The sequence below is a fragment of the Heteronotia binoei genome, chromosome 3 (assembly GCF_032191835.1).
Source record: "Heteronotia binoei isolate CCM8104 ecotype False Entrance Well chromosome 3, APGP_CSIRO_Hbin_v1, whole genome shotgun sequence".
In the NCBI taxonomy this organism is placed as follows: domain Eukaryota; kingdom Metazoa; phylum Chordata; class Lepidosauria; order Squamata; family Gekkonidae; genus Heteronotia; species Heteronotia binoei.
In genome coordinates, this window is record NC_083225.1 from 100,812,983 (window position 1) to 100,839,555 (window position 26,573).

Sequence of the window (26,573 nt, forward strand, 5' to 3'; positions counted from 1 at the left end):
ATGCCAATCTGTTCATACCTCTTAAGATTCTTCAGTTCCATTTCTTCTCAGCTTCCCTTTTCTGTTTCTCCTCCTGTTCTTTTTTCATTTTTTCTTCAAGCCTTTTCCTCTGGTACATTTTTGTACCAGCAAACGCTAAGCAAAGGATTAATGTTTTAGCTGCTAAAATGTACATGAGAAGTGGAAAATTCTCCAGTGCCTAAAATGGGAGAGAAACACACATTCAACCACAATAATTACAGGACAAAAGCAGAATTGCGTAATAAGTGTAGTATGCTTTTAAAAAGAGGCAGACACACTATGAAGCTGCAGAGCCTTCAGTTTAAAAGAAGTCACTAGGTGGGGGGAGGGCATGTTTTACATTTGTCTCACAAGCCATTTTACCACCTTCAAGATGCTTTGATCCCATGGGGGGAAAGTTATGGGTGGAAGCCAGGCAGTTTTTTCAATCCAGCTCACCTACAACAATCCCCACCCCACATGGCTTCTGTGCATGCAGATTCCAGGACCACCAGCATAGATTTTTAGATGATCATAAGGGGCCTTCCCCCACACACTTTTCACTAGTCGAAAAGCTAATTGGATTCAGCCCTATACTATGCGCTATAGTCTTCCCTAGCAGAGATAAAAGCAGTTTAGCGATGGCAGTTTTCAGCAGGAAGAGATTGTGTGGGAAAGAAAGTTAACTAGCCCTTCTGCCTCCATCCCTTAAAATACAATCCCAGCAACTGGAATCCATTTTTTTAAAAAAATCAGGGAAAATAATCTGGAACTAGGTGCTTCATGTTGTTCTGTTCTAAGCATTCTGAACAAGGGTGCAGAGTACTAAATTATTTCCCCTTTCCTCCAACACACACTATCATAGATTTAAATAGCAAATCCTTACACAAACTTTACCCACTGAAAGAAATAACAATTAATAATAACTAAATGAATAGAAATAACTGCACATCTTAGGTCATACTATATAGCCAAAGTGGTCAAACTGTGGCTCAGGAGCCACATGTGGCTCTTTCACACATATTGTGTGGCTCTCAAACATCCAACCCCACTCCATCAGCCAGCCTGAAGAAGGCATCACTTCTCCAAGCCAAGCCAGCCCCTAATGCATTTAAAGTTGCTTTATTTCCACCTCCCCTCCATCTATTTGCCTTCCTTCCTTCCTGTCTTGCAGCTCTCAAACATCTGATGTTTATTCTGTGTGGCTCTTAGTGTTAAGCAAGTTTAGCCACCCCAAACTATAATAATGTGGATTAAAAAAACTGTAATATGTTGAATTTATTGTATTTTGATTGTTGTAAGCTGCCCTGCCCTCTCATGGATTTCTGCCTTGATGTGGTAAGAGGGCTTGCACGGTTCAGTGAGGCTGTGGGCTATGCCATGCAGGGCCACCCAAGATGGACATGCCACAGCTGAGAACCCAGACAAAATATGATCCACTGGAGAAGGAAATGGCGACCCACTCCAGTATCCTTGCCAAGAAAACCCCATGGACAGTAACAAAAGGCTAAAAGATATGGTGCTGGAAGATGAGCTCCTCAGGTCAGAAGGTGCCCAATATGCTACTGGGGAAGAGCGGAGGGCAAGTCCAAGTAACCACAGAAAGAGTAAAGCAGCTGGGCCAAAGCCAAAAGGACGCTCAGTTGTGGATGTGTCTGATGGTGAAAGAACAGTCCGATGCTGCAAAGAACAATACTGCATTGGAACGTGGAATGTAAGATCTATGAATCAAGATAAGCTAGATTTAGTTAAACAGGAAATGGCAAGACTGAACATCGACATCTTGGGAATCAGCGAACTAAAATGGACGGGAATGGGTGAATTTAACTCAGAGGATCACTACATCTATTATTGTGGGCAAGAGTCCCGTAGAAGAAATGGTGTGGCCTTTATAGTTAACAAGAGAGTGAGGAAGGCAATAAGGGGATACAATCTCAAAAATGACAGAATGATCTCAGTCCGTATCCAAGGCAAACCATTCAATATCACAGTAATCCAAGTCTATGCCCCAACCACTGATGCAGAAGAGGCTGAAGTGGACCAGTTCTATGAAGATCTACAACACTTTCTAGAATTAACACCAAAAAAGATGTCCTCCTCATCATAGGGGACTGGAATGCCAAAGTAGGAAGTCAAAAGGTAACCAGAACAACTGACAAGTTTGGCCTTGGAGAACAAAATGAAGCCAGGCAAAGGCTAATAGAGTTCTGTCAAGAGAACAAACTGGTCATAGCAAACACCCTCTTCCAACAACCTAAAAGGCGACTCTACACATGGACATCACCTGATGGGCAACACAGAAATCAGATTGAATATATATTCTGTAGTCAAAGATGGAGAAGCTCCTTACAGTCAGCAAAAACAAGATCTGGAGCTGACTGCAACTCAGATCATGAGCTACTCAGAGCAAAATTCAGGCTTAAACTGAAGAAAACTGAGAAAGCCATTAGGCCATTCAGGTTTGACCTTGATCACATCCCTTATGAATATACAGTGGAAGTGAAGAATAGGTTTAAGGAACTAGAGTTGATAAGAGTACCTGAAGAACTATGGATGGAGGTTCGTGATATTGTACAGAAGGCAGCAATCAACACCATCCCAAAGAAAAAGATATGCAAGAAAGCGAAGTGGCTGTCTGATGAGGCTTTACAAATAGCTGAGGAAAGAAGGAAAGCGAAAGGCAAAGGTGAAAAGGAAGAATTCACCCAACTGAATGCAGATTTCCAGAGAATAGCAAGGAGAGATAAGGAGGTCTTCCTGGAGGAACATAAGAACATAAGAGAAGCCATGTTGGATCAGGCCAATGGCCCATCCAGTCCAACACTCTGTATCACACAATGGCCAAAATTTTTTTGTATATATACACACTGTGGCTAATAGCCACTGATGGACCTCTGCTCCATATTTTTATCTAACCCCCTCTTGAAGCTGGCTATGCTTGTAGCCGCCACCACCTCCTGTGGAAGTGAATTCCACATGTTAATCACTCTTTGGGTGAAGAAGTACTTCCTTTTATCCGTTCTAACCCAACTGCTCAGCAATTTCATTGAATGCCCACCAGTTCTTGTATTGTGAGAAAGGGAGAAAAGTACTTCTTTCTCTACTTTCTCCATCCCATGCATAATCTTGTAAACCTCTATCATGTCACCCCGCAGTCGACGTTTCTCCAAGCTAAAGAGCCCCAAGTGTTCTAACCTTTCTTCATAGGGAAAGTGTTCCAAACCTTTAATCATTCTAGTTGCCCTTTTCTGGACTTTTTCCAATGCTATAATATCCTTTTTGAGGTGAGGTGACCAGAATTGCACACAGTATTCCAAATGAGACCGCACCATTGATTTATACAGGGGCATTATGATACTGGCTGATTTGTTTTCAATCCCCTTCCTAATAATTCCCAGCATGGCATTGGCCTTTTTTATTGCAATCGCACACTGTCTTGACATTTTCAGGGAGTTATCTACCACGACCCCAAGATCTCTCTCTTGGTCAGTCTCTGCCAGTTCACAACCCATCAACTTGTATTTGTAGCTGGGATTCTTGGCCCCAATGTGCATTACTTTGCACTTGGCCACATTGAACCTCATCTGCCACGTTGACACCCACTCACCCAGCCTGAACAGATCCCTTTGTAGTTCCTTACAATCCTCTCTGGTTCTTACCACCCTGAACAATTTAGTGTCATCTGCAAACTTGGCCACTTCACTGCATACTCTCAACTGGATCCATTCCAGTCCGGCTTCCGGCCAGGTCACGGGACGGAGACAGTTCTGGTCGCCCTCATGGATGATCTTATGCGACATCTGGATCAGGGCGGCTCTGCAGTGCTGCTGTTATTAGATCTGTCAGCCGCTTTTGACACGGTTGACCACCAGCTACTGACTGACCGCCTCACCGATGTGGGGATACAGGGATCTGCCTTGCAGTGGCTGACTTCCTTTCTCCAAGATCGGGGACAAAGGGTGGTGATAGGGGAGGAAGCATCCCAGAGGCACTCCCTTAGTTGCGGGGTGCCGCAGGGAGCGGTCCTATCCCCAATGCTATTTAATATCTATATGCGCCCCCTTGCCCAGATTGTCAGGAGGTATGGACTGGGTTGCCATCAATATGCGGATGACACCCAGCTCTACCTAATGATGGGTGGCCAGTCTGACTGTACCCTGGAAAACCTAGACCTGGCATTACAAGCCGTGGCCTCCTGGCTCAGACTGAGTCGGCTGAAATTGAATCCGACGAAGACGGAGGTTCTCTACCTGGGTCGGGGCGGTCCGGGAAGAGAGATCCAGCTGCCGGCCCTTGACGGGGTGCCACTGATACCGGTCCCCAAGGTCAAGAGCTTAGGCGTGCTCCTTGAGTCCTCTTTTACAATGGAGGCTCAGGTGGCAGCCACTGTTAGATCTGCCTTTTTCCATCTTCGGCAAGCACGGCAGCTGGCCCCTTACCTGGAGCGCAGCGACCTAGCGACGGTAATCCATGCTACGGTCACCTCAAGAATAGATCACTGTAATGCTCTCTACATGGGGCTACCCCTGACGCTAACCCGGAGACTACAACTAGTGCAGAACGCTGCGGCACGGCTGTTAATGGGGCTACCACGACGGGAGCACATTCAGCCAGTGCTGAGAGAGCTGCACTGGTTGCCTGTTGTGTTCCGAGTTCGCTTCAAGGTGTTGGTACTAACCTTTAAAGCCCTTTATGGTCAGGGACCTGCCTATCTACGGGACCGCCTTTCCCCATATATCCCCCAGAGAGCACTGAGATCAGGGACAAAAAATCTGCTGTCTGCCCCTGGCCCAAAAAAAGCCAGGCTATGCGCAACAAGATCTAGGGCTTTCTTGGTGGCAGCACCAGAACTTTGGAACACCCTCCCAGAAGCTATAAGGGCCCTGCGGGATTTGCCGGCGTTCCGCAGGGCCTGCAAGACCGAACTGTTTAGACAGGCTTTTCTGGTTGATTGAAAATGGGCTGCCACCGGACATCCTACAGAAGCTGGCGATCATAGTCAGAACCCAATACCGCCAGACTGGATTGAGACAGCGCAAATAGTTTTAAACTGATAAGTGTATTATGGTTTTATATGTTTTATGGAATTTGATTGTTTTTATGATATTGTAAGCTGCCCTGAGTCCGCTTGCGGAGAGGGCGGGATATAAATGTAAAGTAATAAATCAATCAATCAATCAATCAACTCCAAATCACTTATGAACAAGTTAAAGAGCATGGGACCCAGTACTGAGCCCTGCGGCACTCCACTGCTTACCGTCCTCCACTGCGAAGACTGCCCATTTATACTCACTCTCTGCTTCCTATTAATTAGCCAGTTTTTGATCCACAAGAGGACCTGTCCTTTTACTCCATGACTCTCGAGCTTACTAAGAAGCCTTTGATGAGGAACTTTATCAAAAGCTTTCTGGAAGTCAAGGTAAACAATATCTATCGGATCTCCTTTGTCCACATGTTTGTTCACCCCCTCAAAGAAATGTAACAGGTTAGTGAGGCAAGATCTTCCCTTATAGAACCGATGCTGAGACTTCCTCAATAACTCGTGTTCATCAATGTGCCTACTCATTCTGTCCTTGATAATGGTTTCTACCAACTTTCCCGGTATTGAAGTCATACTGACTGGCCTGTAGTTACCCAGATTTCCTCTGGAACCCTTTTTAAAGATGGGGGTGACATTTGCTACCTTCCAGTCCTCAGGAACGGAGGCAGATTTCAATGAAAGATTACATATTTTTGCCAGAAGACCCACAAGTTCAACTTTGAGTTCTTTCAGAACTCTTGGATGTATGCCATCCGGACCTGGTGACTTATTAGTTTTTAATTCGTCTATCAGTTGTAGGACCTCCTCTCTTGTCACCTCAATCTGACTCAGGTCTTTCAACATCCCTTCCACTATAAGTGGTTCTGGAGCAGGCAAACACTTCTCATCTTCCACAGTGAAGACGGAGGCAAAAAATGCATTCAGCTTCTCAGCCATTTCCCTATCTTCCTTCAGTAATCCTTTGACCCCTTGGTCATCCAAGGGCCCCACTGCCTCCCTGGCTGAGGAACAATGCAAAGCAACAGAGGAAAATAACAGAATGGGAAGGACAAGAGATCTCTTCAAGAAAATTAGAGAAATCAAGGGAACGTTTCATGCAAAGATGGCCATGATAAAGGACAAAAACGGTAGGTCAGGAAGAGGTGGCAAGAATACACAGAAGAATTACACAAGAAGAATCTCAGTGTACTGGACAACCATGACAGTGAAATCACTGACCTTGAGCCAAACATTCTGGAGTGTGAAGTCAAATGGGCCTTAGAAAGCATAACAAACAACAAAGCATGAGGAGATGATGGTATTCCAGTTGAGCTATTCAAAGTCCTAAAAGATGATGCTGTTAAAGTGATGCACACATTATGTCAACAAATTTGGAAAATGCAACAGTGGCCACAGGATTGGAAAAGGTCAGTTTATATTCCAATCCCAAAGAAGGGTAATGCCAAAGAATGTTGAAACTATCACACCATTGCACTCATTTCACATGCCAGCAAGGTCATGTTAAAGATTCTACAAGCTAGGCTTCAGCAGTATGTAGATTGGGAACTACCAGAAGTTCAAGCTGGGTTTCGGAGAGGTAGAGGAACTAGAGATCAAATTGTCAACATTCGATGAATTATGGAGAAAGCACGGGAGTATCAGAAAAACATCTATTTCTGCTTTATTGACTACGCTAAAGCCTTTGATTGTGTGGATCACAACAAACTGTGGCAAGTCCTTAAAGAGATGGGAGTAGCAGACCACCTCACCTGTCTCCTGAGAAACCTGTATAAGGGTCAAGAAGCAACTGTCAGAACGGAATATGGAACTACTGATTGGTTTAGAATAGGAAAAGAAGTTCGACAAGGATGTATATTGTCACCCTGCTTATTTAATTTATATGCAGAGTATATCATGTGGAATGCTGGCCTGGGTGAAGCACAAGCCAGAATTAAGACTGCCAGGAAAAACATCAACAACCTCAGATATGCAGATGACACCACTCTAATGGCAGAAAGTGAGGAGGACCTAAAGAATCTCTTGTTGAGGGTGAAAGAAGAGAACACAAAAGTAGGCTTGAAACTCAACATAAAAAAAAATAAGATCAAGGCATCTGGCCCCATCACACCTTGGAAAATAGAAGAGGAAGACATGGAAGTAGTGACAGATTTCACATTTCTGCAGATGGTGACTGTAGCCATGAAATTAAAAGACGTTTGCTCCTTGGGAGGACACCTATGGCGAACCTGGGCAGTATAATAAAAAGTAGAGACATCACCCTGCCAACGAAAGTCCGTATAGTCAAAGCTATGGTATTCCCAGTAGTAATGTATGGCTGTGAGAGCTGGACCACAAGGAAGGCCGAGCGCAGAAGAATAGATGCTTTTGAGATGTGGTGCTGGAGAAGAATCTTGAGAGTCCCTTGGACTGCAAGAAGATCAAATTAGTCAGTCCTAAGGGAAATCAACTCAGACTGTTTCCTGGAAGGTCAGATGCTGAAGCTCTAATACTTTGCCCACCAAATGAGAAGGGAGCGCTCACTGGAGAAGATCCTGATGCTAGGAAAGACAGAAGGCAAAAGAATATTGGGATGGCAAAAGATGTGATGGCTGGACAGCGTTACTAATGTAACAAACACAAATTTGAGCAGACTTTGGAGGATGGTGGAAGACAGGAGGGCCTGGCGTGACTTTGTCCATGGGGTTGCAAAGAGTCGGACTCGATGCGCGACTGAACAACAACAAAAGCTGCCCTGATATTTGGATGGCTTTTGCAACTTGCAAATATGGTTTACCTATCCAATATACAAACTAAAGGCAAACTCCCATAAAAACCTTGAGTGTACGTGTACCTAAATATATTTGATTGGTCTAATCATGTACCCCAAACTTAGGGATGTCAGACGCTCCCCTAATGGGGGCAGAGGTCTCCCCCCGCCAGGCCCTAGCTCTGCACCACCAGCCAGCTGGCCCGTGGAGGAGAATTACTCCCCTAAAAAAGGAGGAACATCATGCCTATGTGACTTAAGAGTGATGAGCAAGTTTGCTGTAGTGGTTAAGTGCACAGACTCTTACCTGGGAGAAGCGGGTTTGATTCCCCACTCCTTCACATGCACCTGCTGATGTGACCTTGGGTCAGCCAGAAGTTCTCTCAAATCTGTTCTGCTAAAGTTCTCAGCTCCACCTACCTTACAGGTAAGTGTTCTCTCTAAGCTGAGTTAGCGTGAGCTAGCTCACAGATTTTTAGCCTCCAGCTCACACATTTTTGTCTTAGCTTAGGAAGGATAACCCCAGAGCACACTAATTTATGCAGTAGCTCACAACTTTAATGCCAGTAGCTCACAAAGTAGAATTTTTGCTCACAAGACTCTGCAGCTTAGAGGAAACATTGTCTGTTATGAGGTGGGGAAGGGAAAGGAAATTGTAAGCAGCTCTGAGACTCTTTCAGGTAGTGAAAGGTGGGGTATAAATCCAATCTCTCTCTTTTTCTCACACTGGGGGTGATGCTCTGGTTTTTGGCCAAAAACTCTATAATAGAAGTTAATTTTATGATAGAGTTTTGCCCCAAAACAACAGTATTGGCCCCTGACATGCCTATGTCACTTCTGGGTCATGTCAGCACATCGCTAAAATGCCAGGCATTCTTTCCTACTCCTGGTAAGTGCATCTCCACTGGGTGCTTGGGGGAACCTGGAAACTCTACTCAACATAAAAGGCCCCCTTTTCCAGAATCTGATCAGTTCTGAATAATGTTTTAAAGTCTGTGTGGTATTCTATTCTATCCATTTATAGAATGACAATTGTCTAAGATTTAGGTAATGTAAAAGGTTTGGCAAATCAAATGTATTTCCAGTAATAAGCCATAATTACCTCATTATGACAGCTCCAATATTTCAAATGCCTTCAAAGGCTTGAATTAGCAGTCATGCTAACTAAAGTACAGAAGAAAGTTCTCAGGCAAAGTGTAATATTTATTGTAGGGTAATTTATCTGTGGGGCAAAACTATGCCATGTAGGAAACAAATCAGATCTTCTGATTTTAATTAAGGGTTTAAAGCAGAATCAAGTTGGGGGAGGGGGGGGGATTTGGTTCATGCTGTGCCACTGGGAGAAGGAATGGATTAACTTCTTCCCTGGTCAAAATATAGACACACACAAAGACTCCAGGGTATTAACACTCCAGGGTATTTATTTGTTTTTATTCATTGTGACTAACAGAAGTTTGGAGGGACAGTTTTGATCAGGAAAGAGCATACGCTAAAAAAAACCAAAATGTGCTAAGAAAACCAAAATACACTAAGAAAACCAAAATGACTTTTCACAATTGTTCTGGGCCCTTTTTCATACCATCCCCCTCCACAGCAACTGTTTTGCATCCTTTAAAAAGGGGGGGGGGAATCTGATTTCCTGTGTAACATATAACTTGTCCCAAAGGAGTCTCCAGTCTCCAAGTGGGGCCTGGAGATCTCCTGCTTCTACAACTGGTGTCCAATTGGTAGAGATCAGCTCCCCTGGAGAAAATGGCTGCTTTGAAGGGTGGACTCTATGGCCTTGTACCATGCTGAGGTCCCTCCCTTCCCCAAACCCCCACCTCCTCCTGGATCCTCCCCCAAGTCTCCAGGTATTTTCCAACACAGACCTGGCAACCCTAGTTCTCCAACAAAATGCCAAATCATAGAATCATAGAGTTGGAAGGGATCTCCAGAGTCATCTAGCCAACTAACAAATACCTTCCCCTAAATTTACAGGACCAGTGCCTGAAACATTTGTTCACAGGAAGAGGCTCACTGACATGACATCACATAGCACACTCAGCGGCTATTTCTTTAGATAATCCCCTCTGCCCAAACTATCATCATCATTGACTCCTAGATTTTTCCATTATGACCCATTTAAAATGTACTACAAGATCAGGCCTTTTTTAAAGCAGGAACACACAGGAATGCAGTTCCGGCTGGCTTGACATCAGGGGGTGTGACCTAATGTGCAAATGAGTTCCTGCGGAGCTTTTTTGACAAAAAAGGCCCTGCTACAGATTAAAAATACTATGAAATCTTGAATAAATCTACACTGGAGGCAAGTGGCATGTTACCACCACAACTGCATGGAAGCTGCATCTTAAAAAAAAAAACTTTAAAAAGAAGCAGCTGTGCAGACACCACCACCCCAGTTGTTATATTTAGACTTTTATTTTCAAAGAGCAAAAACAAACGTGATACTCGGTTTATTATTATTTTGTTTTCTTTAAAATTTTCTGTTATTAAACCAACCATATTATCAAATAATTCTTGTTTTGAAAGTTGCCTGTTACAGTTCTTTTAGTTTGATAAGCAGCAAGGATCCCATGGAGTTAGGAACTGTACAGTGCAAGCGGACAAGATCAGACATTTGTCTCTCAAGATAAACTGGCATCTTCCTGAAGCTAAGAAACAAGCAGCTATATAAATGTAACAATGGACATACATAGAAAGGGAGGGGGACCAATTTGCAAAGCAATACATACATAGGGAAGAAACATGCAAATGTTAGCAAGCTGTGGCATTGAACTACCGTTTTTTAGGCAAGGCATTGAATTCTAGCAGCCATTCATCAGTTACACAGAACATACTGAACTTCTCTTTTTAATACTACAATTTGCAGAGAATGTATAAGCTAAAGTGTCCTTACCTTCCAATTCAGTAGCAACATCTTGAGTCTTCAGTGAGGTCAAGGCTTACACTCGAAGCTGAACCAAACTGCACTGGTCAGATTTATAAGAAACTAGCAAGGTTAACAAGCCACCTGGTGGGGGGAAAGTTAGAAATATATTCAGCTAATCTGTTTGCATCTCAAATATATAGGGACAGGATCAGCTGATAAAAATATCCAGCCAGTCTGTTTGAATGCAAGAAGTTCACTACCCCTGATGCTTGGAGAGAAGAACATTCAAGAAAGTTCTCAGTGACAGAAAGGGGAATCCTTTAGCTCTGAATGACAGGAACAACACCCAACTGGAGCGTCATGTAGAACAGAGAATTTACTGTCCTGGGACAGTTGTCACTGCTTTATATGGAGACAGCTATCATATTCCACTTGCAGCAGATTCCAGCAGCTATTCAGCTAAGTGACAGACTGCTTTGCAAATATTCCATACACACTGATCAATATCCTGCTCAGGTTCCATTGAAAATGATGAAGTATTCTCATTAGATGACCGAGATTCAGCTGGAAACTAAACCCTACCCCCCCACACACACACCACACACACTGCAAGTCTGTTTTTCTTTATCCTGATGGATGTCAGACATGGAATATCTACAAAGTTAAAGCATTCATTCAGAAAAAATAGCATAAATAAAACAGAAGGAAGTCACAGCTTCCACAGACTTCATGAAGAGACTACTATATTTTATTTACTACAGCTAAGGATGAACTTGAATTTCAGAAAAACCATATTCAGATTTCTTTGGACCCTAACAATTCAGAACACAGGTGGGAAGTTAAATATATTTGAATGTTCTTACTTTCAAGTAAATGCATTTTGGACTATGGTTGCAACTTCAAGTTCATTTCACAATGCCAAAACCATGTCCATTTTGAGTACCCACTTTGCAAGGTCCCCGATCAGCAGTGGCTTCTCTGTGCCATATTAGATTTGTACACTTCAGCTGTTTCTACAGTTAACCTTGATTTGTACCAGCTGAAACCCTGAACTAAAATACAAATAAGTAATGCACATCTGATAAGCAAAAGTTTCTACTTCAAATGTTAACAGAAGCCCAGTTTATTCAAAATAATATCAGTGGCTTAAAAGGGAACATCACACATTGTGCTTTCAAGATTATGTTCTTGCTAGAAAGTCCTGGAATCACTCAAGCCACCAGTGTTTTCCATTTCTGAGATAAAGGAGAAAGATGAGTTAATTGTTGCGATTGGTTGGCCTGGAAATGTAAAGTCTCTCTCAACAGAAGTATGACAAGGGAAAGAAGCAGGACTTGAAATAAGATTGTTGAAATTTTCACATAAATGGCAGGAAAGCATAATTGGTAATGGACAGAACTGACTGAATATTTTCTGGCTAGTTACAGTTGCCAATTCCCAATTCAGAGCAGGGGATCCCCTGATTTGGAGGCCCACCCTCTGATTTAGGGTTATCAGAAAGCAGGATGGGAGGAAGAAATGAGCACTCCATTATACCCTATGGAGACTAGTCCCCACAGGGTATAATGGAGAATTGATCCATAAGTATCTGGGGCTGAGGGGTGTTTTTTGAGGCAGAGACACCAAATTTTCAGCACAGCATCTGGTGCTTCTCCAAAAAAAATGTTTCAAAAAGACTGGACCAGGAGGTCCAATCCTATGAGCCCCAAAAGAAGATGCCCCAATCCTTCATTATTTCCAACGGAACAAAGGAATTTAAAAGGAGAGTGGTCCCTTTAAATCGTGCTTGTTGCTACCTTGCTCATGGCTCTACCCCCAAAGTCTCCAGATATTTCCTGAGTCAGACCTGGCAACCCTATTGCATAGAGACTCCACCTGAATGAAGATAGTTAAATGGATTAACCAGGACTACTCAGAAGGGTGTCCAGAAAGGCTATTAGGTTTGGGCCTCAAATTTAGACATGTTAATTTTCTGGCACTTGATAATTTTTGTAATTTGTTTTTATGCACATCATGGGTTGTCATTTTTTTTTAATGGCTATGGACCTCAAAAACTGAGTGGCCCAGACCTTTCTAGACATCTGCAATGGCCGGCATATAATGAAACCCTGATAGCTGTTTCAAGTAAAGAGAAATGAATACGGCGATGGAACAATTTATAGCTTCACTGTTCCCAGGCCCTCTATTCCACTGCTTATCACTCCTTGCAAGCTGCCCCCGCCATTGGCCTAGCAGTACTTCCAAATGTCTATCTTACTACACACACACATCTGGAACCCCACAGAGACAAAAGTAAGTATGGAGTACGAGCCAAAGAACAAAAGGACTGACAGGAAAGGGGTTAAACATCTACTCAGCTGTTTCTTTGCTCTAAATTGTTCTGAAACTGGACTGGATTCCTTTCTTTTGAAAAGTGGCTTCTGGGAGTTAGTTTAGGGCTACCAAGCCCCCAGTCAGGGCGAAGATTCCCCTGCCCGGGAGGTTCCCAACCTGCCAGCCCACATTGGACCGGCAGGGGGAACCTTCCCCGACATTGTTGGCATGATCTCACCTAGAAGTGACGTCATTGAGCCGCTGATGTTGCATGGCAGCGGCTCTAGGCATTTCCGAAAAAACTCTATGGTACAATAGGTACCACAGAGTTTCCTCTCCCAAATGGCTAGAGCATCCGGGAAGACCATAGTTTTCCCAGAAATGCCTAGAGAGGCTGCCACAGTGACAGCATGATGATGTCACTTCCGGGTGACGTCATTGTGTTGCGCACGTGCAAAAATCCCCCACCAGGGAGCAGAGGGGACTTGGCAACCCTAAACAGTTAGTTGTATGCATTGGCATACAGCCATGCCCTATAGTCGTCCAGGATACTTTTACAGCAGTTTGTGCTCAATGGTCATGGATAAGCTCCTTTACCTGAATTTGTGAGGATAGCTACCACGCTGCAGGATTATGGTATGTGCTTCCAGAAGCTGAACAGCAGCTGGACCAAACTGCACTATCCCTTTTCTCTCTCTCCCTACCTGCTCTGTTTGTCCACTCCGCTAGCCTACCTCTCTTGCCATTATCATGTGCACATGCCTTCCTCTATACTGCTACCCACACTGAAGTTGGCTCAGGACAACAATCAAGCAAGTTGTTGCTGATCAAATATCACCAACTGGCCACCTGTTGTTTGACCCAAGGATGTCCTTGAAGAGGGAGCAGGCTATCTTTACTGTAGCATTACAGTGGCATCTGGCAGCAGTGATAGCAGGAATTAGGTTTTCTTCTCCCTGACCCTGCTGGAGTCTGTGTACACAAACAGGTACTTTGTTGAGGAACAGGCTCCGCCCAACCAGCCACACTTTTAAAAAGGGGGGTTGTGTTTCTCTACATATTGTACAGTTTAGAGCATTTATTTGGGACATCCTCTGCATCGCAAGATAAAACTCAGAGAGGGCAGTTGCATCTTTTGACTATCACTTACTAACATTTATATCTATGTGACATTGTCTGCTATCTACAAATAATCAACAGCAATGGATTAGAATTAAATGTCATTGTTCCATAGTATTAGGGGTTTTGTAATAACAATACATTTCTTTTGTGCTCCAAAGTTATTTGACCAGGCAATTTACCATATATTCTTTATCTGTCCAATGACCACCCACAGAAGTCACAGTGGGCAGTATGTATAGGACACTTGCTTCTTTGCAGTGAGAAGCTGCCAGCTAGGCTTCCAGTTTGAGAGAGGGAGGCAATTACTTAACCCCTCCTTAGCCCTTTCCCATTTGCCAATGTATCTTTTTACTTAAAATCACCAATTGCTAAGCTGATTTTCCATCCATGGGGAAACAAGCATACAAATCAAAAGGAAAAAAGAAAAACAATTATTGGATATTCAAAATGAAATAAAGAAGAAAGAAGGGGAGCTGAAAAAAAGACCAGGGAAAAAGAAAATTCTAAGGGAAATTTCACTATTACAAACTCAATTGAGGCATTTGTTAAACAAAGAAGTGGAATCGAACCTGAAAAGGCTCCAGCAGAAATCGTTTGAAGGAGCAAATAAGACGGGAAAGTATTTGGCGTGGCAATTGAAGAAAAAGAGAGAAAACAAAATAATTACCGTAGTAGGATCGTGATAGATGGAAGAGAAGTAGTCACTCAAGAGGGAATAAAAAGAGAATTTTTTAAGTACTATGCCAAGCTGTTTAAAGGTGCTGAAGTAAAGAGAGAGAAGGTAGATGAGTATCTACAAGAATTAAAAACTGAGCCCCTAACGGAGAATATGAGAAAAGTCTTAAATGACCCAATTGAAAAAATAGAAATTGAAGCAGCAATCAACGCGATGAAAAATGAGAAAGCTCCCGGGCCAGATGGATATGTAGCAGGAAAAGTCCTGTGTTGTCCAATTAATAGTAAATCATACTCACAAACGAGGTCTGAGGCAAGGTCAGGAAAACAGCTTCTTTATTTAACGTGCATAAGCGCTCTATACACGGGCTCCAGACCCGAGGGTCTGAGCAATGATCACAGTTACCTGCCATCCCTTATAGGGGGCCTCCGCCCACTCACTACCCACTCACTACCTTAAAACACCCATGTTCTCACCACAATTCGAGTTGTTTTCCAACCCTCTGGGTTCTTCTTAGGGCCTTTCTTAAGGCCTCTGCAAACCCTGGTTCCTCTTTCTCTAGAAACATTTTACCCCCACGCCCACAATTTCTCGCTGCACCTGTCTTGCTTCTCTCTAGGCTCTGTTCTATGTTTTTCAGCCTGCGGTTTTGAAAGGTCAACGACCTGTCACAGTTCCCTTTTTCTCAGCCAGCTACCACTCCCTTGCTTAAACTGCTCCAAAAGATTATTTCTCAAAAGCATTGTTATTTAATCCTAGCATCGCCAAGCCATACATATTGATTAGGTATTGGTATTGATTCTTGTTCTTATCGATCCACCGCTATATTTCCCCTCTTTCAAACAGAGTTTGAATATTTATCATGACATCCACAAACCATCACACATACTAAAATCAATCTATTAAAACCAAGCATCAAAATCATAGGGGAGTCGTCTCCTGATGCCTGTGGAATCCTGCCATTTCCGGTAAGCCAGGATCCAGAGGGCGTTGCCTGTGGAACCTCACTGTTGCCGGTGAGTGAGGTCCAGAGGTCGGGTTTCAAGCAATCAGGTCTGGGAGCAAGGCTGCACCTAGAAAGCCTATCTAGGAAAACCTCAATCAAACTGCATAGCCAAAACAATACAAAGTTCAAAACAAGCCTATAATTCAACATAACATTTCTTTCTGGGGCTGGGTTTTCTCATTTTAACAATTTTCCCAAAGGGCCTTTCATGAATAAAATCACAAATCACAAAGGACTGAATCTTCTCTCTTACTTAAGCATCACAATATATGGGCAAGGCACTGAGCAATGTGTCAAGCTAAAACTAGCTTTGGGCACATTTTGGCTACTTACCCCTAGGGATTGTCTTATTTTCTTCTCTTCTTCTGGGGCAAACAAGCCTCATGCATAGAGCTGTTGCTATCAAAGGAAAGTGGCTTCAAAACATTAAAAAAAAATCAAAATAATCCAAAAATTACTCAAAAAGGAACAAAAAGAGTCCCCTCTTTGTAGCTTCATACAGAAACTTAGCAAGTTGGACTTTCTTCCGGACTTTCTTCTGGGCCCTCTCCCTGCTGGAGAGGCTCTTGCAGGCTCACACCTCGTTCTGGGACTGGGACAGCTGCTTCTTCCGCGCTTCTACCATTTCCTGGCCATCTCCCTCTGGCGCAATCCGGCTACAGCCTTCAGGCGCGGGACTTCCTCGATGCCAGTCAGTTCCCCTTTGTGGATCTGCTCGATCTGCTTCGCTGCTGGGCAGCGTTCTTTCTGCCGTTCTCTCTGTCGACATCCAGGAGCTCAGGCATCGCAGACATCAGGACCTTCAGATGACCCTTGGTTTCCTTATCTGGATCAGCCCTTCGGCTAAGGTTTTCTCTCTTATCTTCTGCAGCAATTGCACAGGAAAAAGCTATTGAACCCACGGCTTCCTCTGTGGCCTTTCACTTCTTGGACCAGTTGTTTGGCTTGATGCCCATAGCCTTGCATCTTACTGGCTGAACATCAATCTTCTAACCTCCTTCAGGCTGGACTCAGCTTCCTGCTGCCTTCGCCTGACATCTGGAGCTGACTGAGCCGCAAAGGCTGAGCACCTGTGACTCCGTGGTTGGTGGGCAAAATAAATCTGGTGGGCTTCACACAGGCATCTGGCTTCTGGAGGATCTCTGCTGCCTCACACGTCTTAATGGGTTTGTGCCTGCTGGTAGAGCTTGTTGGCATCGGCTTACTAGGCAGATGGGAGCCTCCCTGTTGGCATCTCACTCGAGGGCAGTTGTTTCTCCACTTCCGCAATCTTGGAGGATTATTTCAGGGGCACTCAGAAAGCACTTTAAAAGTCTCTTCTCCCTTGTGCCCAATGAATACTGTAGCCTGTCATGGGCCAGGAGCCTGGGAGCCCTGGATCTGCTGGACATCACATGGCTGACGGGGATTTCCTCTGAGAAGGTAAGCTGACCAGAGGTAGGGGACTTGCTTCTGGAGTACTTCTCTCTGGGAGGGCCCATAGATCTGGAACTCTTCAGCTCTTAATCAATAAAGGGGGCGAGGGTGAGGTCTAAGTGGCAAAAGAGGAAGAAGCTGGGAGCCTTGTGTTGGGCTTAAAATCAGCTCCCCATAAGGGGCAGCAGAAACACTGCTCTATGTCTTGGCATTTAATTCCCAGGGGCTTCCTAACTAAAAGTGCCTTGTCCTGAGACTGAGATGCCTGTCCAGGGACAGTATATCTGACAACCATATGCTATTTAAAACTACGCATTAATACACTTAAGTAAAATGGGAAACATTGGCATGATTAATGCTTTTAGGTGCTCTTTCACATGGTCTCACACGGCAGTATTATTGTAATCATAAAACAAAAATAAAGCACAGTTTTCCTGGTTAATAGATAGCATCTGTGGGGTCTCCAGGAATCTCCTGGGGCAAAACACATACATTTTGCAAGTTGCTAGGTTCACACTCGCACTTCCCGTTTTCTGAACGAGGGTTATGCAATACTGCAGAAATATTTCACATCACCACAACCAGCCTTTATACCCAGCTGCCTGGGGGTGCTGCGAAACCCGTCCGCGGCTTTCCACTGTTCAGCAGACAACTTCTCTGCAATTAGTGCAATTTGAAAAAAATTTCAAGAATTATGTGACCTCTTTGCCTCCAGCTTTCTAGTGTGGGTCAAAACATACCTAATCGTCACACCCCAAGTGAAATTTATAAACGGTTCTCTCTTCCACACAGTGATATATGGGCTTGTAAATTAAAGCTTGAGCCACTTGCTGAGCTCTTCCAGTAATGGTTACACAAGCAAAGGGGCAGAAGCTGCTGTGGCTTACTGACAGATCCACTATCGCTTCAATAGCAAGTATTGTCTCAGGCACACGTCATGCACACATCAAGCATACCAGACAGATATGTCACTTTTAAACCCACAATTTCCCTAGACAATAGACACAAAATTTCCCCCAATAATTCCCTATTGGTGGCAGAAGGGTCGATTTCGTCCCTTCCCCAGACAGACAGGCGAATGACATGTAGGCTCCCCCCCAGCCGCGTTGGTAGGGAACCCTGGTCTGTCAACTTCTCAAGGCAAGCACATCTTCCAGGGCGCTGGTATGGAGAGAACCACTACCCCTGCCAGCGGGCTGTACTAGGGTGCTGCCGGTGCATGCGGGTGGTTAGGCCGCCGGGATGGGCATCAGGCGACCCGTTTGGTCACCTACCCTGTTAGAGAGGTTTTATTACTGCAATCAAACTGTTTCAGGTGAAGGAAATATATCACGTTGAGCACAAGGTCCTGTACTGTCAGGGCCCTGGGTTCAAGGCTCTCTACTTACACTCCGGAGTCTTCCAAGCAGAGCTGATTCCTGTTGCCCCCTCGCTGGTCCGAGATCAGGCCATCGGTCAAAGGTCAACTGAAGACAGGGCGGGCAGATGACGGTCAGCCAAAAAGAAGGCTGGGAGCTCCTTACCGTGAATCTGGTCCTCCCCGCCAACAGCAGCACTCGGCCGGGCTAATCATCAGGGGCTAAAGGCCCCTGTCCCATCTGGGTCGCCAAATTTATGTAGCAGGAAAAGTCCTGTGTTGTCCAATTAATAGTAAATCATACTCACAAACGAGGTCTGAGGCAAGGTCAGGAAAACAGCTTCTTTATTTAACGTGCATAAGCGCTCTATACACGGGCTCCAGACCCGAGGGTCTGAGCAATGATCACAGTTACCTGCCATCCCTTATAGGGGGCCTCCGCCCACTCACTACCCACTCACTACCTTAAAACACCCATGTTCTCACCACAATTCGAGTTGTTTTCCAACCCTCTGGGTTCTTCTTAGGGCCTTTCTTAAGGCCTCTGCAAACCCTGGTTCCTCTTTCTCTAGAAACATTTTACCCCCACGCCCACAATTTCTCGCTGCACCTGTCTTGCTTCTCTCTAGGCTCTGTTCTATGTTTTTCAGCCTGCGGTTTTGAAAGGTCAACGACCTGTCACAGTTCCCTTTTTCTCAGCCAGCTACCACTCCCTTGCTTAAACTGCTCCAAAAGATTATTTCTCAAAAGCATTGTTATTTAATCCTAGCATCGCCAAGCCATACATATTGATTAGGTATTGGTATTGATTCTTGTTCTTATCGATCCACCGCTATAGATATACAGCTAAATATTTTAAAACTTTTAAGGATGAATTAGTACCAAAATTGCAGAAGTTGATGAATGTAATAAGAACAGAAGGGAATGTACCAAATACATGGAAAGAAGCCGTTATTTCCTTGATACCCAAAGAAGATAGCGATGCTACAAATGTGAAAAACTACAGACCAATCTCGCTTTTGAATAACGATTACAAAATATTTACAAGAATTCTGGCAGAACGACTTAAACAATATTTGATAAATTTTATAAAGGAAGATCAAGCTGGTTTTCTTCCCAAAAGACAAATAAGAGACAATATCAGAACTGTTGTAAATATTGTAGAATATTATGAAAGACATCCAGAAAAGGAAGTAGCACTATTCTTTGCAGATGCAGAGAAAGCATTCAACAATTTAAACTGGGACTTTATGTTTGCAGTAATGGATAAGATGGAGCTTGGAGAAAGCTTTATAAGAATGATAAAAGCAATATATTCTGAACAGAGGGCAAGGTTGTGTGTGAATGCAGATCTTACAGAAGAAATGAATATCAGCAAAGGTACTAGACAAGGTTGCCCGCTTTCACCATTGTTGTTCATAATGACTCTTGAAATTTTATTGATGCAGACTCAAGAAGAAAAAGATCTAGAAGGATTACAAACACCTCCCCAGAACTTAACAGGGATATTGGTTTCTTATCTCATTACATATTACTTATCATTACACATTTCTTATCTCATTACATATGCTAAAACCATTCTCACCAAGTAGAGCTATATATCCACAGTATTCCAGTGTATTTCTCTTTTCACTGTCAAGACAGTGTGCGTTTGCAATAAAAAAGGCCAACGCCATGCTGGGAATTATTAGGAAGGGAATTGAAAACAAATCAGCCAGTATCATAATGCCCCTGTATAAATCGATGGTACTCTCATTTGGAGTACTGTGTGCAGTTCTGGTCGCCGCACCTCAAAAAGGATATTATAGCATTGGAGAAAGTTCAGAGAAGGGCAACTAGAATGATTAAAGGGCTGGAGCACTTTCCCTATGAAGAAAGGTTGAAACACTTGGGACTCTTTAGCTTGGAGAAACGTCGACTGCGGGGTGACATGATAGAGGTTTACAAGATAATGCATGGGATGGAGAAGGTAGAGAAAGAAGTACTTTTCTCCCTTTCTCACAATACAAGAACTCGTGGGCATTCGATGAAATTGCTGAGCAGACAGGTTAAAACGGATAAAAGGAAGTACTTCTTCACCCAAAGGGTGATTAACATGTGGAATTCACTGCCACAGGAGGTGGTGGCGGCCACAAGTATAGCCACCTTCAAGAAGGGTTTAGATAAAAATATGGAGCACAGGTCCATCAGTGGCTATTAGCCACAGTGTATGTGTGTATATAAAAATTTTTGCCACTGTGTGACACAGAGTGTTGGACTTGATGGGCCGTTGGCCTGATCCAACATGGCTTCTCTTATATTCTTATGTTCTTTTAGAATAATGTATCAGAATAGTGGGGTATTTTGTACTGACAAACTTAAATAAGGGATTATCTCATTACGTATACTAAACCCATCTTTCCCTATATTCTAATGTATTCTTTTTTGTATTGGCAAACTGGAATCATGTTTATAAAGTATGCTACATGTTAAAAAGTAAACTAGGTGGACAGGAACACCTCTGAGAAAAACATGTTCTCAGTTTAACTCAGCCTTAAGTAGCTATAGCAATTAACAGACTCTGCATTGCCTGTGACACTCTCACCATCATTCAATTCTGACATGTTTATTGACTTTGCTGCTTTCCAACACAACAAATGGTATCTAAACCAAAATGGTTGTTCTTTCAGTTTGTTAATTGTACTATTTTGGCATAGATTCTGACTTGGTACTATTTTGCATGCTTAATCACTGCCCACCAGCTATATATAACTCTGCTCACTGTACCCCAGTTCATTGTCTGATGAAGTGTGCATGCACACCAAACTTTGTTGGTCTTAAAAGTGCTCTGGACTCCAAATTTGCCCTGAATACCGTTTCAAAGCCCTTAAATTATGCATGTATGTTGTTAAAGTGTTGTCTGATCAGGCAAAACCTTTAAAGAAAAATGATTGGGGGGGGGGGCGCTTTCTAGCCTCTACCACATGCACATACATTCTTGCTGAAAGTCACATTAACCTGTTTTGACACCTGTGCTGAGTATGGGAGATCATTGGGTTTATGTTTGTTCTGCTCCAGAACTCCCCATAGACCAAGAAAAAGAACTGCAAATATAACTACACAGTTTATTTACATTGGCAAACAGGCACAGGTGAGATCAACTACTGCACTGTAAATTTTAGTATAACGAGATAGATTCTTAATTATAAATGTCTGAATACAATCAAAGTGGACTTTTGTTGAACTTCCAACCCCCGGTGTTCATTGAAAGGGGCAATTTCCAAGTAAGCAGACATAGGAGAAAGCCGCAATCCTAAATCATATAGGCTCATAAAGCTCCGTGGGACTCACTTCGGAGTACAGGCTCAAGCTATCCAACGGAAATTTTGAACATGGTTAAAACAAACATTGCAAATAATGAGCAAACTGATTTCTGATCCTTCCTGGTGCGCACTCTGGATACTGCTCCTGTTGAAGTTTAGTAGAAAGTAAACGCCATCTGATCCAGCTGCGCTTGCGCCTAAACGACTGTGCGAAGTATTTCAGCCGTGGGTATTTAAAGGAACAGAACGACTATGAATAACAGTATCATAACAACAGTATTGTATGGACTTTAAAATATAAGAAATAATGGCAACACTGAAATTTTCATAAGACTGGTCCACTCCAATTCAGAGTTTACATTTTTCATTGTCCTGCGTTTTTTGATTTAAAAAGGAATCTTGCCACAGTACCTTATTGCAGTCAGCCATTCGCAAAAAAAAAAAAAAAAAGGTATAACTACAACTCCCACAATCCTTTGCTGTTAAAAAAAAACTACAGCTCCCAGCATGGCTCCCTTTTAATCCTAGGCCTGCGGGGGGGGGGGGAGAGAGAATGGTCTAGGCGTCTCCAGGATAGTTTACATGGTTAAGGAAATAACTGTGCATATCTGATAAAGACCAGAGCCACCCATTATTAGATGCAAAACAGAAAGTCTTTAGAGACTTGGGATGTTTAGCGATTGTATCATTGATTTTTTTAGAAATCCCGATATTGGGAATCTAGGTTGATGTCGGACAGGGTAGGAGCCGGAACGGGCAGGATTGAGTATTAAATAATAGTACCCCTAAAACCAGTGGGTACCGTTAAAGGGCATCTCGGAAAAATATTTTGGTAATCAAAATGCAGAACTATTGTGAGTTTATTGGCCATTTCCAAGCCAAAATGCCTCCAGAACTCCACAGAACAAGCATTAAACGAACAGTACTGCAAAGCAGGGTGGGGGGGGGAGCGGGGGAGACAGTGGGATACTCCGGAACAATATTTCAGAAATCAAAACACAAATATTGTGCATTTATTAATCTTATCATAATAAGTTGAGAGCATACGTTGATCCGCTTTATAGAAAAATGTACTGTGGCTCCATATAACGTAGGGAGAAAAGGCTGAAGAACTTGATAACTGAAACGTGAGGATTTCTTTAATAAGCAGTTCCTTATTCTCTCTGTCAAAATCACAAACGGAACACCAAAAGATTCCACCCGCGTCTGCAGTATATTTTGAAGAGGCAATTGCCAGTGAGGGACTGATGCAGTGACTTTGTGGGGGTTTTCAAACAATACGTGTTTCCTTGTCTTATTTTATTTTGCACTAAACAAGAACACATTTACAAACTTACAGTGTTATGTACAAACTTACAGTAGTATTGCTTCCGGTGTTTTTTGCAACCCCTGGAAAAAATGGCTGCTTTGAAGGGTAGACTCTATGGCGTTGTACCATGCTGAGGCTCCTCCCCTCCCCAAACCCAGCCCTCTCCTAGACCCACCCCCAAAGTCTGCGGAAATTTTCCAACACAGACCTGGCAATCCTACTCCAGAACAATATTTTTGGGAATCAAAACACAGGAATACTGTGCATTTATTAACCCTTTCTAGGCCAAAATGCCTGTGGAAAACCACAGAACAGGCATCAAAGGAATAACAGTACTGCAAGAAACAGTGGGATGTTACTCAACAATATTTTAGAAATCCAAACAAATGTTGTACACTTACTAAGCTTTGCCCAGCCAAATGCCTCTAGAACACCATGGAACAGGCTGGAATGGGAATTAAACAAAGTACTGCCAAAAAAAAAAAAAGGTGGGAGGCATTACAGACACACAGGAACAATGTTTTAGAAATGAAAAAGGTGAAATGTCGCATTTTAGTAACCCTTTCCAAGCCAAAATGTCCCCAGAACTCCCCTGGAACAGATTGGAATGCACATTAAACAAATAGTACCACAAAAAAAATAATTGTGTTACATATACTCCAGAACAATATTTTAGAAATTAAAATGTTTATTACATTTGTTTATTTATTACATTTGCTTTATATCCCGCCCTCTCCGCAAGCGGACTCAGGGCGGCTCACAGTATCTACACAATTAAACCAGTACAATATATAAAACCATAATTTAACATTTTCAGTTTAAAAAACATATTACAGTTAAAAATTATTAAAACCATTTTAAAGTGCTGAATCCCTACATTATAGCGGCATTAGAATTCCAAACAGTGATCACCGGCGTTCTGTGTGATGTCCGGTGGCAGCCATCTTCGTCAAGCATCGAAGGCCTGCTTGAACAACTCGGTCTTACAGGCCCTGCAGAACGCAGACAGATCCCGCAGGGCCCATATGGCTTCTGGAAGAGCATTCCAGAGCTCTGGTGCTGCCACCGAAAAAGCCCTAGATCTTGTCACGCATAGCCTGGCTTCTTTTGGTCCGGAGACCGAGAGTAGGTTTTTTGCCCCTGAACGCAGTGCTCTCTGGGGGATATGCGGAGAAAGGCAGTCCCGTAGATATGCAGGTCCCTGACCATAAAGGGCTTTAAAGGTCAATACCAACACCTTGAAGCGAACTCGGAACACAACAGGTAGCCAGTGCAGCTCTTTCAGCACTGGCTGAATGTGCTCCCATCGTGGCAGCCTCATCAACAGCCGTGCCTCAGCATTCTGCACTAGCTGTAGTCTCCGGGTTTGCACCAAGGGTAGCCCCATGTAGAGAGCATTACAGTAATCTATTCTTGAGGTGACCGTAGCATGGATTACCATCGCTAAATCGTTGTGCTCCAGAAAAGGAGCCAGCTGCCGTGCCCGCCGAAGATGAAAAAAGGCAGATCTAACAGTGGCTGCTACCTGGGCCTCCATTGTAAGGGACGACTCAAGGAGCACGCCTAAACTCCTGGCCTTAGGGACCGGTGTTAATGGCACCCCGTCAAGAGTCGGCAGATGGATCTCTCCCCTTGGACCACCCCAACTCAGGTAGAGAACCTCCGTCTTTGTCGGATTCAGTTTCAGTCGACTCAGCCTGAGCCAAGATGCCACAGCTTGTAGAGCCAGGTCTAGATTTTCCGGGGTACAGTCGGACTGGCCGCCCATCAATAGATAAAGCTGGGTGTCATCCGCATATTGATGACAACCCAGTCCATACCTTCTGACAATCTGGGCAAGGGGGCGCATATAGATATTAAATAGCATCGGGGATAGAACCGCTCCCTGTGGCACCCCACAACTAAGAGAGTGCCTCTGGGATACTTCCTCCCCGATCACCACCCTTTGTCCCCAATCTTGGAGAAAAGAGGTCAGCCGCTGTGAGGCAGATCCCTGAATCCCCGCATCGGCAAGGCGGCTAGTCAGTAGCTGATGGTCAACCGTATCGAACGCGGCTGACAGATCTAATAACAACAGCACCGCTGAGCCGCCCTGATCCAGATGTCGCATGAGGTCATCTATGAGGGCGACCAGAACCGTCTCCGTCCCGTGACCTGGCCGAAATGTTGAACCCTTTTATTAGCCCTTCCTTGACAAAATGCCTTTGGAACACCCTTAAACAATAATTCGGCCTTAAACAATAATTCGGCAAAAACAAACAAACAGTGGGATGCATTACAGACACAAAAACAATATCAGAAATGAAAACACTGAAATTATATACTTGTATTCATAATTCTCAGCCAAATTGCTTTGGGACAGCATTGAACAGGCCAGAACTAGCATTACACAAGCAGGCCTGGCGCTGAGGTTTTCAGCGCCCCAGGCCGAAATTTGCCCACCGCCCCCTCCTTTTTTAAAAACTAACTTTCATGCCCTCCTGCCCCGTCCCTTCCGTTTAAAACTAACTTTCGCGGCCTCCCGCTCCATCGCCCACCTCCCCCCAGCTTATCCTTACCCCCCTCCCTCCGTTGCAGACCGCAAGCCGGCGCCGCACTCCCCCCCCCCCCCGTTGCCGCCGCCGTTGCCTCCCTTCCAGCACGATCGCCTCCCCTCCGCCGCCGCCACCCTCCTCCCTTCTCGGTGCTGGAAGCCAGCGCCGCGCTCCCCCACCCCACCCCACCCCAAGTCTAGGCTGGTCCTTACCAGCTTCCATGAGGCTGCGTGCAGCTTCTAAGCCTTTGAAGGGCCCGCGATAGGAGAGTTCACTCCCCCTCCTTCCTGGAACTGGAAGTGACAAAGAGAGGCATCCCATTCATTAAGAAGATAATACATAGAGTTGGAAGGTACCTCCAGGGTCATCTAGTCCAACCACCTACACAATGCGGAAATTCACAAATACCTTCCCCCAGGGGTGGAATTCTAGCAGGAGCTCCTTTGCATATTAGGCCACACACCCCTGATGTAGCCAATCCTCCAAGAGCTTACAAGGCCCTTTTTTGTAAGCTCTTGGAGGGTTGGCTACATCAGGAGTATGTGGCCTAATATGCAAAGGAGCTCCTACTAGAATTCCACCCCTGCCTTCCCCTAAATTCACAGGATCCACATTGCTGTCATATGGCCATCTAGCCTCTGTTTAAAAACCTCCAAGGAAGGAGAGCCCACCACCTCCTGAGGAAGCCTGTTCCACTGAGGAACCGCTCTGTCAGGAAGTTCTTCCTAATGTTGAGCTGGAAGCTCTTTTGATGTAATTTCAACCCATTGGTTCTGGTCCTACATTCTGGAGGCACAGAAAACAATTCTGTATCATCCTCTATATGACAGCCCTTCAAGTACATGAAGATGGTGATCATATCACCTCTCAGCCGCTTCC

At 44.0% G+C, this 26,573-nt stretch overlaps 1 protein-coding gene across 3 annotated transcripts; it reads right to left on the bottom strand.

Annotated features, from left to right (window-relative positions):
- SMIM11 (small integral membrane protein 11) lies at positions 1 to 26,060 on the bottom strand. Of its 3 annotated transcripts, none has more exons than XM_060234288.1 (3): positions 25,907 to 26,060; positions 10,687 to 10,800; positions 1 to 199 (listed from the first exon to the last, which is right to left on the bottom strand). In XM_060234288.1, exons 2-3 carry the CDS (start codon positions 10,705 to 10,707, stop codon positions 32 to 34), a joined length of 189 nt encoding a protein of 62 aa, XP_060090271.1. In that variant the 5' UTR covers positions 10,708 to 10,800; positions 25,907 to 26,060; the 3' UTR covers positions 1 to 31. The 3 variants fall into 3 exon arrangements, with proteins under 3 accessions (XP_060090271.1, XP_060090272.1, XP_060090270.1); XM_060234289.1 differs by lacking the exon at positions 25,907 to 26,060 and adding an exon at positions 21,880 to 22,025; XM_060234287.1 differs by lacking the exon at positions 25,907 to 26,060 and adding an exon at positions 11,607 to 11,712.
- Between the last annotated feature and the right edge of the window lie 513 nt (positions 26,061 to 26,573).

Excerpts from the sequence above, each read along its gene's own strand:
- SMIM11 (XM_060234288.1), bottom strand. The coding sequence starts at position 10,707 with ATGTTGCTACTGAATTGGAAG. Across the intron at positions 200-10,686 it reads TGTTGCTACTGAATTGGAAG|GCACTGGAGAATTTTCCACT; the intron begins GTAAGGACACTT and ends CTCCCATTTTAG.